This window comes from Meriones unguiculatus, chromosome 10 (genome assembly GCF_030254825.1).
Source record: "Meriones unguiculatus strain TT.TT164.6M chromosome 10, Bangor_MerUng_6.1, whole genome shotgun sequence".
Taxonomy (NCBI): Eukaryota; Metazoa; Chordata; class Mammalia; order Rodentia; family Muridae; genus Meriones; species Meriones unguiculatus.
In genome coordinates, this window is record NC_083358.1 from 117,002,564 (window position 1) to 117,015,996 (window position 13,433).

The following is a 13,433-nucleotide window of genomic DNA, read 5'->3' on the forward strand; positions in this document are numbered from 1 at the left end:
GGCCGCTTCTGAATGAGTTTGTTGTCTTTTACATTTTTTTTTAGATTTATCTATTTTAAGTGTGTTTTGTGTGCATGTGTGAATATCCACCACATGCATGGCTGGTGCCCAGAGAGCTCAGAAGAGGATGTTGGATTCCCCGGAACTGGACTTACAGATGGTTCTGAACCACCACCGTGTGGGTGCTAGGATTGAATTTGGGTCCTCTGCAAGAGCAACATGCTCTTAACAGCTGAGCTATCTTTCCAGCTTCCCGTTTCTGAGTGTTAACTCCTTTGTAGTGAGCGTCGAGGTAATGTGTTTTTCTTAGTTCTGTGAACCACGTTAGCACATTATCAAAAGACGTCACCTTCAAGGAGGGAGCTGTGTGAATACCACATGTCTGTTCAAGGTTGTACTGTTCTGAAGTGGGCCACTCATGCGGGACCAAACCCCCTTAACTTGTGTGATATGAGTACATAGTTAGAATCGAGGAGTCATAAGCTACTCAGCTGACATCGGAGAATTAATTTATTGGCTGTGTTTTGGAGAAAGCCTCTTTTCAGTTTGGCGTGAGAAGTTTTAATAAATATGGAAAAGCACTTGTTAGGGTAAGAGTCAAGTTTACGGGCTGGGGCTGTGGTCCAGTGGTGGTGACCCTGCTCTGTATCCTCAGTGTACTGCAAAGAGAACCCTAGTATGATGTCACTGCCTGCTAAGGAATAACAGTCAAATAACAAGTTAGTGTGCATTGTTACCATTCTGAGAACTTTTTTTGAGCTTCAAATTTTGCGAAGTTAAAAAATGTAAATTGACAGAAAATTAACAAGTAAATAGGTTAATCTCATAATAGTTTACAAGTTGATAGGAAGGGTTTTGTTGAGCTGTGTCTCTTTGTTAAGAGTTAAGTCATTTTGCTAATTGAGATTGATTACTGACTTTCTCAAGTTGTTACAAACAGCATAGGATGAGCATACAATCAGCAAACAGCATAGGATCAAGTTGTTAGGATCAGCGTAGGAGCAGCAGCATAGGATCGATCAGCAAATCACAGACAGCTCCTAAGATGTAAAGCATCAGATTGGTAAGGGAAAGTCATGAATTTTTACTCACTGTGTAAGCACATGATCGGATAAGCTTAGAGTAAGTCCTATGTACATGGTTCAATCTAAAAATGGATGTTGCCCTGACTTAGTGCTTCACTCGTTCTTGTTATTGTTTCTGATACTAAGTGTTGAATGTCTTCCTCATTTGCTCCTTACCTTGTTCTGGTGGGGTCTGTAAATAAACACACAGCTTGCTGATTTGGCTAGTCTAATTCTTGAACTTGCCTTGAGCATTCCATTTCTGTCCCCTCAGTGAGTGCTGCTATTGCAGACAGGGTGCCACAGATCTAAGCTCTGTCCTCCATTTAGCCTGCAAGTACCGTATCCACTGAATTGTCTCCCCAGCCCCTAAGTCTTAATGATCTATTTAGGGAAGCTACATAGCAACAGTTTAAACATTTATGCATATTATCTTTTAAGTATGTATAAACTGGGCAGATGGCTAGTCTGGTTTTTTTTTTTTTTTTTTTTTTAAAGTAAATCCTTACATGTTGAACTCAAGATGACATAGTGTCCACCTCTGTAGTCCCTGCCCTGGAAGTTGAAGTAGAAGATATCTCAGAATACTCAGTAAATACAAGGTTCGATGTTTGAAAATATGATGGACAGGATACTTTCATTTGATCCTAAAGACTTTACTCTGTCTTCTGTTTCTTGTAGAGGAATTTTAATTCTGAACATGGCTGCTCTGGCAAGAGATCACATCCAACGACCTAGGTCTGTGTGATTCAGCTAATAAGCCAGTGAGTTGAGAGGAGTTGAGTTTGTGACAGTTGAATTTGTGGAATTCAGAGGCAGTTTTTTACAGGGACAGTTTTACAGGGAGAGGTTGAAGAGAGAACAAGTTGAGCACAAGTGAAGACAAAATGGTGAAGACAGAATGAGCCAGAAGATTAGAACAGATTGCTAGAGTTAGTTTGAGGCCAAGCAGAGCAATTCGGTGAGAAACTAAGAGAAGCCAAATTGAATCAGTCAGCTTGGAGAGGAGTTTGAGCCAGAACAGCTGAGTTGAACCAGCCAACCAGAGCTCAGAAAAAAACTAGAAAGGACGAGCTCATTCACCAATAAGTCTCAGAGGCTGACATATTCTAGGCCCAGATTAGATTGTAGGAGGCTAGAAGCTTCCAGGACTAGGCCTAGGTTAGCAGATGGAGGCAGTAAGCCTCCGAGGCGACAATTAAAACAGGAAAATAAACTTAACTATAAAAATTTCTGCTTCATTTTATGACTTGGGTATGAAAAACAATACTCCATGATAGTCTTATTACCTTATTAACTCATACAGGAACTGATTCTGTCTTGGCATATTCTCCAAATTCTTGTTATAGGAACACCTGGTACCCCATATGCAGGGAATGTCAGCTTCCCACCAGGCACTTCTTTTCTGCTCATAATTCTCTGCAGGTACCGCCTGCTTAAGATACTTTTTAATAACCACATGCAGTATTGTTAATAGCATTTTGTGGGCTAACGGGAGAATGAAGGTACATTAAGTTGCATTAAGTACAGTTACATGAGAAAGGGTTTTGTTAACCTTTGTCTTGTTTGCCTTCCTAGAATCTTTCAGTATTTACATTTGAAGGGCTTAACACTTCATAGTGATTCATTTCACACTTTGAGAGAAGTCACAGAGTAGTTTAGAGAACTTACAGATACTTTGTACTCTCACGTACTCAGCCATTCACAGTGGAGCTATTGGGAGGCTATCCTGTTTCCAGTCAAATTTTCACCTTGCGTGAGATGCTTGGGACCAGCAGTGTTGTAGCTGTTTACACATAATGATAGCATGTGGAGGAAGCTTTAATCTACATATGAAATTTATTAATCTTTCACATACATCTTGTACACAGTCTTAAAGTAGCCTTACAGTATTTTTAGTGTACTTGTGTTTTTATTCATGAAGTCATATATAGAATTTACCACATACTGTATTGTATGAGTGTTCATAAGGTACTGGATTTTGGAACATTTTGATTTCCATGTAGGGATGGTTCACTGTTAATGCTCTCAGCACATAACTAAATATTTATCTTAGCCTGTCTCCTGAGTTAACAGTCCAAATTTGAATTCTTGGGCAATTTTTTCTAGTGGCTTAAATTCTGAGCTACTAGCCAATAATGACATAGTCCGTCAGACTATGTATCATCTACACTTGACTAACTCATGATGCTTACTTATTTATAATCACAAAATGTAGGAAATGTAAAGGTTTTTAAAAAACATTTACCCTTCTTCAGGTGTTTATTGCAGTCTGGAGGCAAGATCTTCCCCCAGTATGTGCTGATGTTTGGGATGCTGGTGGAGTCACAGACACTGGTAGAAGAGAGTGCTGTTCAAGGAACAGAACATACTCTTGGGTTAAACATAGCGCCTTTTATTAACCAGTTTCAGGTAAGTGTCTAGAGAACTGGTTAGCCAAAATGTTGCTGTCTCCCATCTTCTTTGTCTGTTCTTTGAATTTTTACTCAGTCAGTGAATTTAGCTGGATTAGAAAGGCAGTCGGTTTTCTGGAGTAAAGAAAGGTCATGGATGAAAATCAACCTGAGTGTTAGAATAACCAAGGATTTTTGTCATGAATACTGGCTAAAGTTTAGATTTTCCTCTGAATCACTATTCCAGATTAAAAGTAGAACGGGAAGTTTTAGGCTTGCGGGAAAGGGTTGTACTTGTGTAACAAAGAAGCATCCAGAAGACTGTATCCTTTGCTGGAATTTCTGTTTTGAAACCTCATATTGGCTAGTGATTGGTGTGGACAGCAGAAGTCCAGGTCTAGGTCATCTGTCTGCAGGTAGCAGGGATGTGTGGAGCTCAGGACGGGGAGGTTAGTTTCGGTTTAAGAATGAGTTAGGATTCAGAAAGAGGGAAAGTGTTAAGGGTGCTAGAGGTGAAGTGCACGTTTGTGAGTTTAAAGTGTGTCTAGGTAGAGTGCACAGGGTAGCCATTTGTGGTGAAGATGGGGGAAGTGAGGTACCACTGTACAAGCTGAAGCCGAATTTTGAAGAGTGGAGTGTTGAGGAGAGAGTTGAAGGACTGATGTCTGAAGGCTGTAATTAGTAAGCTCTGGAGGACGCCGGTAGGTCTTCCATGACAAGGCCTTCTTGGAATTAATTCCTTTTAGGGGGTGGGATGGCTAACCAAGCTTTTAGAGTTAGCGTAATATCTCTCTTGTGTAGAATTAATAAGGAGAGTATACTTATCACAAGGCAGAGATGCTTAAGCTGTTTCCTAAATGTCATCTCTATCTTTCTTTTGTAATTTTTTAAAATAATTATGTAGTTCATGAGTGTTGGTCTGTATGCATGTGTGTCTTGTGTGTGCATCGCTCATGGAGTCTAGGAGAGGGTCAGAACTGGAACCAGAATTACAGGTAGTTGTGAGACACTGGGTGCTGGAAACAGCCCAGGGCATCTGCTGGAGCAGTGAGCACTCGGGGCTGCTAGCACATCTCTCCTGTCTTGTTGCTGTATTACCACTTGCTCTGATGCCAGCAGTTCTTCAATTCTGTCCGAGTGGACAGTATGGCTGGTCCTGCTGGCCTTTTCACTGTATTTTCCATCTCAATGGCCACACGTTCCTTAACAGCTTTAATTTTGTGGTCTGAATATTTTCATATAATTTAAGTATTAGAACTTCATCCCCCACTGTTTTTGGATGATCTTGCCTTGGTTAAGTCCCATCTCCTGTGTTTATATAACACTCCAAGTCAGCTCTTAATGCCATGGTCTCACTTTAGTTGATGACTGCTTTCACTAAGGAGACTCCATAACCGTTCTTGGCAGTTTTATATTTTACAGTCTTTTAACCCATTGCCATAGGTATTGTATCCTCTTTTGTGATAATTGACTACTAGATAACTGCATGAATCAATGAAACAAAATCAGTTGTTAAAAGAATATAGTACATACAGATGTTTATTGAGCACTTACTACATGCACTGTTTTGTTTGTTTGTTTGTTTAATTAGAGCCTAATGTAGCCCAGAGGGCCTCAATATGTAGATAACCTTGAACTCCTGATCCTCCTGTTTCCATCCTGCAAGGCCTAGAATTATAGACATATGCCCCATTCCCAAGTTACGTGTATGTATTTTAGTAGTTGCTACAACAAAATTCCTGATAGAAGAATCTTTTTTTTTTTTTAAAGATTTATCTATTTTATGTAGATGAGTACTCTATCTGCATGTACTCCTGCTGGAAGAGGGCATCAGATCCCTGTATGGATGGTTGTGAGCCACCATGTGGTTGCTGGGAATTAAACTCAGGACCTACATCTGGAAGAGCAGACAGCTCTTAACCGCTGAGCCATCTCTCCAGCCCTGACAAAAGAATCTTAAAGTAAGAGTTCATTTTGGATCAGTTTGAGAAACATGGTCCATCATGGTAGAACATTTCTACCTCTATTAACCTTTTGTTAAAAATAGGTGGATGAGCAGTTGAGGAAGACACCAGTATTTGCCTCTAATCTCTGCTTTTACACTTGTGTTTGTGTGCACATGTGTGCAGGAGTATACACATACAGAACTCTGGGAGCTGGGGAGCAGGTCTGTTTGGTCAGACCGTAGCGCCTTTCCCAGCGCCAGCTACCCCAGTTCAGGCATGGCTAGGAGGAAGCACGAGCCCCCGAAGGTGCTGCAAGTCCAGTATACATCAGCCTGAAATCCTACCCTATGATACACTCTCTCCAGGGAGAGTGAGTCATGCAGCCATAGATGGTAGGCCTTAGGCCCTTAGTGTATCTAATATACCACTTTAGATTGGATCAGAATATTTCCCTCATAGGAGGCTCAACCTAGAAAACTCAAGAATCTGCTGTCACCGTGTACATTGCTGCCATCTCTATACAAAACTTTTAAATCAAAGGTATGTGATAGGAGCAGGACAATGGATTAAGAGTATGGCCAGCATGATCAACCTTCAGGGTTCCCCACATCCTACAGGTAGAACCATGAACACTTTAGCAGGTAGGTAGCCGAACCAGAGATGATGGGCCTGGAGACATCAAGTTATCTCTGGCCACTACCATAGACAGCAAGGCAGGGAGATCCCAGGAAAGAATCCACATCCATGCAAAGTATTGTTCTGCTATAGCCAGTGAGAAGACCCCTTAAAACTGTGAGCTTGACAGGGAAATTAATAATCTTTTTTTAAAAATTATTTTTATATTAATTATAGTTTATTATTTACTTTAATAATCTTTTTTAAAGGTTTTTAAATTCATTTTAGTTACTTAATGTAGATGAGTGCTCTATCTGCATGTACACCTTCACAGAAGAGAGTACCAGATCTCACTATAGATGGTTATGAGTCACCATGTGGTTGCTGGGAATTGAACTCAAGACCTTTAGAAGATCAGACAGTGCCCTTAACCTCTGAGCCATCTCTCCAGCCTGAAATTAGTAATCTTAACAGAAGGCAAAGGGCACTACATGTTTGCCTGCTATGGATAGGAAACCTATTTCAACTCTGACTATGAAGGGGACTGGTAGGTTGACTCTGGTCAACAAGAGCGAAAAATTGTGGGTACTTATACTGGGCACATCAGTTACTGTTGTCAGCTCCTTGAAAAGGCAATATGCCCACAGCCTCTGCCTTTGAGTGCAAGATTAAAGAGAAGGCCCTTCAGACATTTTTGGATCTTCTGAGTTCAAGGAGTCCTAGTCAAGAGACCCATCCTTGCTCTCCTTCAGGATTAGGGCCTGTAACAGGGACCACAGATCCCTCAGTCAGCCAGCTGTTGCATGGCTGAAAGGGACCAGGACCTCCAACTCCAGCATTCCCACTGCAGATGCCCTAGCATCTATGCTGCCATTTCTGATTTAAGAAATGGAATTAAATAACTGAACACTGGCCCACTATGAAAATCTCTGACACGCTGTGGGTCACATTTCATGGGGTAAAGAAGAATCCTTAGGTGGCATCAGAGAGGGTTGTACAGTGGCATGCTCTAACAACTTGTTTTGAAAAGATTATTTTGGTCACTGTTAGGAATAAAACACTTGGGAAGCTAGCCAGGGCATAGTCATTGTACTGATGCAGTGAGAGGTGGTGGCTCCAACTGGAACTGGAGCATTGTATGCTGTTTTAAAAGCAGGAGTTTTATAGACTGGATGTAGAATACGAGACAGTGCCAGGAAGGATAGTGACCATTTGTTGATATGGGGAAGCAGCAGCTGAGGGATTAGCTGTATTGTATATAGGAGGTGTCAGGAGGGGTCATTGAGCTGGATAAGGACTCAAAGAAAACTAGAGGCTGAGTATATAAATTTGGCAGTCCGTATCATATAGGTGGCATTTAAAACTACAAGAGTAGATAAGAGTGTGCATAAAATGGTTTGAGAACTGACTTTGGAGAGCTTGCCAGGTTATAAGCTCTAGATTGAGGGTGACAGGCCAGGAGGTTTGGCTGAGGACAGGACAGTAAGGTGTGAGTAGAACTGTAAGGATTTCAGTCCCAGGCAGTGAGAAGTGGGAATGTAGGGTTTTCAGTTACTGGCATAAACAGGAGCATAATGAAGAAGACTAGATTGCCTAGGAGAGCTTGAGCTATAAAACACCATGAAGATTGAACTTAGTGTTTCCCAGAAAGAAAAGTGTCTTCTAAGTAGCTCTATCTTTATTTCAAACAAGGAAGAGGCTTGAGTGTATGAGTAAAAAAGATCCATTGTAACTAAGATTGCTGCGTATGGAAACTGAGAACTTCAGAATCCCGAGCCTGAATACAGATTAGCATGGGGTGTACCCTGAGTAGGTGGACTTTTTAAAACTCCCCAGTGACTTGAATTTGCAGCCAAATTTTGAGAACCACTGCCTTGTGAAAAAGACCTTGTTTTTTCAGGATAAATTTGATTGGATTTGTGCCTGCCCCTTGTTGTTTGTTTGTTTGTTTGTTTGGGACAAGATCTCACTGTGTAGCCTTGGCTGGGCTGGAACTTACTATGTAGACCAGGATGGCCTCTCATAAAGATAGCCTTGCCTCTGTCTCCCAAGTGCTGGGATTAAGGGCCTGTGGAACCATGTCTGGCTGAATTTGGTGCCTCTGATCAAGCATAGTAATACCTCCTGTTAGAGTGTTTGCTTGTCCATGTTCTAGGAACAGATGTTCTTGGAATGGTTTGGCCACTTAAAACTCCTGTGCTTTCATCCAGGAGAAAGGCCTATAGGTAACAAAGCACAGCAGGGTGTTGAACCTGCCTGAACTTTGGCTTGTTCATTCATCCTGAAAAAAACTGTTCAGGAAGCTTCATGCTTTAGGTTGGTGCATAAAGTAAATGAGGCAATAAAAAGCATTCTATAATAAGGAGCTAATTACAGTTTGAGTACAGAGGGAACCTGACTGTAAAAACAACAAAAGTGAAAGTGTACTCTCTTTTCAGGTGCCTATCCGTGTTTTTTTGGATTTATCATCTTTGCCATGTATCCCTTTAAGCCAGCCTGTGGAACTCTTAAGATTAGATCTGATGACTCCATATTTGAACACTTCCAATAGAGAAGTAAAGGTAAGGACAACTTTAGATGATCACTCTTGTCATATAAATCTCATTACTTTAAATGAGGAATTCTATATTTACATAGTCCATCATTTCCTTTGAAGATTGAAATCTTATTTTCTTGACAACATGCAAAAATAGAATAAATACTAGTCTGACACTAGTGTTATTATTAAATTTGAATTTATGGTTAAATGTAATTTTAGTTTTTGTATTCAAATTGATTAAAAAGAGAGAGAAGACTTCCACTGTGAAATGTTCAAAATTCACTTTCTACAGGTCCGCATTTGTAAATCTGGACGAGTAACCGCTGTTCCTTTTTGGTTTCACTTGTGCCTTGATGACGAGGTCAGGTTGGATACCTCAGGTGAAGCCTCCCACTGGAAACAGGCTGCAGTGGTTCTGGATAATCCCATTCAGGTGCAGATGGGAGAGGAGCTTGTTCTCAGTGTTGAGCATCACAGAAGCAATGTCAGTATCACGGTGAAGCAGTGAGATTGCTTATTTCAAGCATCAACACAAAGTTTTCCTCTAAATCAGTGAGATTGTAATCATAAGGTGAATGTATAAAAATCCTTGTAATGGTCAAAAATGTTTAAGGGTGGCATTAATAAAGCACGTGGTAAAGGTCTTAAAGTGTAGCATTGTTTTTAAAGTGTAGACTTGGTTCTCTAGAAAAGGATATGTTTTGTTTCTTCAGATTAAGAGGGCATTTTGTTGGGCTTTGTAGGGATTTAAAAGGTGTCTGCCTTATTGTCATGTCAGTTAAGGTTTAGAGATCTTGGCTTCTAATGGAGCAACATCTCCAAGTAGGCTTCTGCAGACTGAGCAGTGGCTGTGAACCAGCTCTTGCTTCTGTTAGATTCTCAGTGTACTAAAGAGAAAAGGGCTAGGGAGGCAGTTTTTCCTTCTCTACTTGGGCAAAAAGAAAATTAAACACTGATGGCAAACAAGAGCTTAAAAATGCTAAAGCAGAATTTGTAACTTAATGGGATCCGTTTTTAATTGTTGGTATTATTTTCTGAGTGATCTGAGGGCTTTTCCGAAAGTCCTTGCCCATGTCTGTATCTTGAAGTTCTTTCCCCACTTTTGATTTTTGCTAAGAGTTTTTTGTTTTTGCTCCTGTCATCTCTGTCTGTATGCCCCTCTCTTTCTGTCCCTGTCTCCTCTCTCTTTCTGTCCCTGTCTCCTCTCCTCTTCTCCCCTCATCCTTCTTTCCTCTTTCTTTTCCCTTTTCTCTTTCTTTGCTCCCTTCTCCCTACATTAGTTTATTTTGGACAAGGTCCTGTGTATCTCAGGTTGGTCTCAAATTAGCTACATATCTGAAGATAACCTTTAATATCTGAATCTCCTGTCTCTGCTTCCTAAAGCTGAGATGACAGACACCTGGTTTATGCACTGCTGGGGCATGCTAATCAGACACTTTGGTAAGCATAAGCAGAACCCCTATCCCTTGTTTATCTACTCAGAGAGCCAACTCAGCTTCACCGAATCTTGCCTATTTCATTCATTTCTGCCCTCATCTTAATTATTTCTTTCCCACTACTGCTTTTGGATTTGGCTTGTTTTTACTTCTTCAGGACTCTTACAGTGCATTGTTATTTATTTGAGAACCTCTGATTTTTTTTCCCTCCAATATGGTCATGTTTAGCTTAGAAATGCTGTTGTTTGTCCCATAGGTATTAATTAGTATGTTATTATGCTTTCCTTTTGCTTTGATTCTATCAATCTTTTATTGCCTTCTTTATTTTCATTGACTATGTAATATTCAATGGTGCGTTGTTGAATTTCCACAAGTTTATATGCTCTATAGTCTCTCTCGCTATTGGCTTTTAGCTTTTAGCATTGTGATCAAAATGAAAAGTTATTTCAATTTCATGTTTGTTAAGGCTTTCTCTGCTATTATGATCTATTATGGTCTGTTTTAGAGTCAGCTTCACAGGTTGCAGAGAATGTCTCTTCTAAAGTATTTGGATGGACTGTTCTGTAGGTTTCTACTGATGTATGATGTCATTTACTCAAGGGTTTATTTTTTGTCAAGATGGCCTATTGGTGAGAAAGGGATATTGAAGTCATCCACTATATATTGGTATTAATTTGTGACTTTATTTATTTGACGTAAGAACTTTATTTGCCTGTGGTTTGTATGGGGGGCATGCATGTGCTAGTGTGCACTCACACGCATACATGTGCCTGCTCAACCCTTAAGTTGATATTGGTGTCTTTCTCAGTCACTCACACTTCATTTATTGAGGTATGCTCTCTTGCTGAAGCTAGAGAGCACCAATAATGATTAACTAGTCTATCTAGGCAGTTTGCCTTGGGGATCCTCGCTCTGCCTCCAGACTGCTGGGATTACAGGCAAGACTGCATGTGTCTGGCTTGTGGGCTGGGACTGGGGTTCCATACTCCAGTGCTGCTACTTGTGTGGCAAGCACTTTATCTGCTGAGCCTTCTTAGGGTGCCCTGAGCTTCGACTTTACATTTAGCAGTTTTCATTTTATGAAATGGGTGCACATGTCAGCTGGGTGCATAGAAGTCTAGAATTGTCTTCTTGTTACCGTTTGACTGTCTGGCTCTGTCAGGAATTACAACAGTGACTCTTGGCTGGTTTACAATTCCATTTGTTTGAAATACCTTTTCTATCCTTTCACCCCCTGGTATCATCTGTTCAGAGTGGCACATTTCTTGGAGGCAACAAACAAATGGATCTTTATTTTGACCCCAAACTGCTCATTTGTGTTTTTTGATTGGGGGAATTGGGAGCCTTACTGTTCAGAGTTATTGAGAAGATACGTATTGATCCCATCACTTTGAAGTGTTCAGTGTTTTCCTAATCTTCATTTGTTTTACTATAGTTGCAGCATCTATTTTTTTTTCCATAGCTTCTTGTGTATGTTTGTTTTCTTCAATCTAAAAAATTCTTTCCAGTGTCTCCTGCTAACATGGCTTAGCAGTCTTGGGAAAGTTGGGTCTGTTCGTGGCATGGTGTGTACCCTCTAACCCCTCCCCCCTTCAGCATGGCAGTTTACTGGGGATCTTAGGGTTCCTATTGCTGGAGATGCCATTGTTAGTATTTAGTCAGCCTGCTTCTGGGTTGCCTAGTAACCTGTGATGCCAACATGTGTCCCCTGCCAGGTGGTAGCACCTGGCAGGTGTGTTTCAGTTGCTCCATAAAAGGATCAGCCCACCACTTGGTGGCTCTCTTATTCTCTTGCCTTCTTGCTCTTGAGCCCTCTTCCTCTCTCCAGCTCTCTCCCCTTTCTCTGTTGGGGCAACCCTTCCCCTCCCATTATCATGGCTCACTCTCCTCTCTCTTCATCTCCATCCAATAAACCTCTTTCATATATGTTACCCATCATCATTTCAGCCATGTCTATGGCAGCGCGTACAAAGAAAAGCATTTCATTGGGGCTTAGAAGTCAGAGATCTAGTCCAATTATTGTCATGGCAGGAAACACGGTGGCACACAGGCAGACGTGCTGCAGGAGTGGAAAATTCCACATTTTGATACAAAGGCAGCAGGAAGAAAGTGAGCCACTGGACCTAGCTTGAGCTTTCCTTTCCTTCCTTTTCCTTTCCCTTCCCTTTTCTTTCCCTTTCCTTTCCTTCCCTTCCCTTCTTTCCTTTCCTTAAACCCTATTTGTCCTCCTTGCTCCCCTTCAAATTCATGACCTTTTCTTCATTGTTATTGTATGCATATGTGTGTGTGTGTGTATATATATATTCCAAAGTATAAACTGCTTAATCTATATAATGTTTTAAACGTTTATTTACATTTTAAGGGCTGGCCATTTGGCACTAGATGACCAATTATTTTGTGTTCTTCCCTGGGAAGGACTTAGCCCCAGCTTTCCACAGTTGCCTATAGTTCTTTGTGTAGGGTTGAGGCCTTGTGGGCTTTTCCTTGTCTAGTTTTGTCAATTGGTGTTATTCAACTCACAGTCAGGCAGTAATGTTGGTGAGTCTTTGTGTAACTTTTGACACTACTAGGAGACACATTATCACAGCAAACTCCCAGATCCTCTGGTTTCTACAATCTTTCTGCTTTTCTCTTCTTTAATGTTCCCTGAGCCTTAAGTGTAGGAGTATTTTGTAAATATAGCCGTTGTGACTGGGCTCTACTACAACTCTGCATTTTGAGTGGGTATATTTTCTATAACTGTCTCTGTCTGTTACAGAGAAGTTTTCTTGTTGAGGGGTAAAAATTGCACTGATTTGTGGGTATAAAGGCAAATGTTTGTTTATAGATTTTTGTTAGGGATTATGATGGTTTGGCAAATTAGCGTGTAGATTTCCTTCAATAATTACTAGCACTAAGTAGTTAGCTAGGTTTCCAGTACTGGGCATAACCCTCTTGTTGAGTAGGTCTTAAGTCTAATTAGAGAACTGTTGTTTACTGCCAAGGTATGTTTACCAGTATTGCACCCTTTGAGTTATCATTGTCATGCTGGTTATTGATGTGGTTTTGTCATAGCTGTGTAGGACTTTGGAAGCTCTCATGGTGCCTTCTGATTGTGTGATATTCTGTAAGTCACTGCTAAACCCAGTGGTCCAGGGTCTTCTCGTTTATAGATCTCACATTTGTGTATCTTACAGAGAGTTGATTTTGGTGTCTGGTGTAAAATATGGGTCTAGTTTCATGCTTTGGGATGTGGAATTCAGATTTTTTTTTTCCTGAGAGAATTCCCTGATTGCATGCTTTTTCTCAGTGTTCTGGTGTTCACTTGGGTCCAACACAACTCAAACACCACACCAGTGTATAGAAGTTTACTGTAATCAAGCCACTATTGATCAGTCACATGCAGAAGAGTCCTAGTGTAAGCTGAACTGCAACCTCCATGAGCTAGAATGCTGCAGAGC

At 40.8% G+C, this 13,433-nt stretch overlaps 1 protein-coding gene across 2 annotated transcripts in view; it reads left to right on the plus strand.

The window, feature by feature from the left end:
• Prmt9 (protein arginine methyltransferase 9) overlaps window positions 1–9,206 on the plus strand; it is a 29,551-nt gene extending 20,345 nt beyond the window's left edge. Inside the window, exons 10-12 of one of the 2 annotated variants that reach the window (XM_021641439.2) lie at window positions 3,323–3,476; window positions 8,457–8,579; window positions 8,850–9,206. In XM_021641439.2, coding sequence (XP_021497114.1) covers window positions 3,323–3,476; window positions 8,457–8,579; window positions 8,850–9,065 — 493 coding nt within the window. In that variant the 3' untranslated portion in view covers window positions 9,066–9,206. Of the gene's footprint in view, window positions 1–44; window positions 293–3,322; window positions 3,477–8,456; window positions 8,580–8,849 lie in introns of those variants that run through there. The other variant, XR_009594840.1, reaches the window with a different exon arrangement.
• Window positions 9,207–13,433: the final 4,227 nt, after the last annotated feature.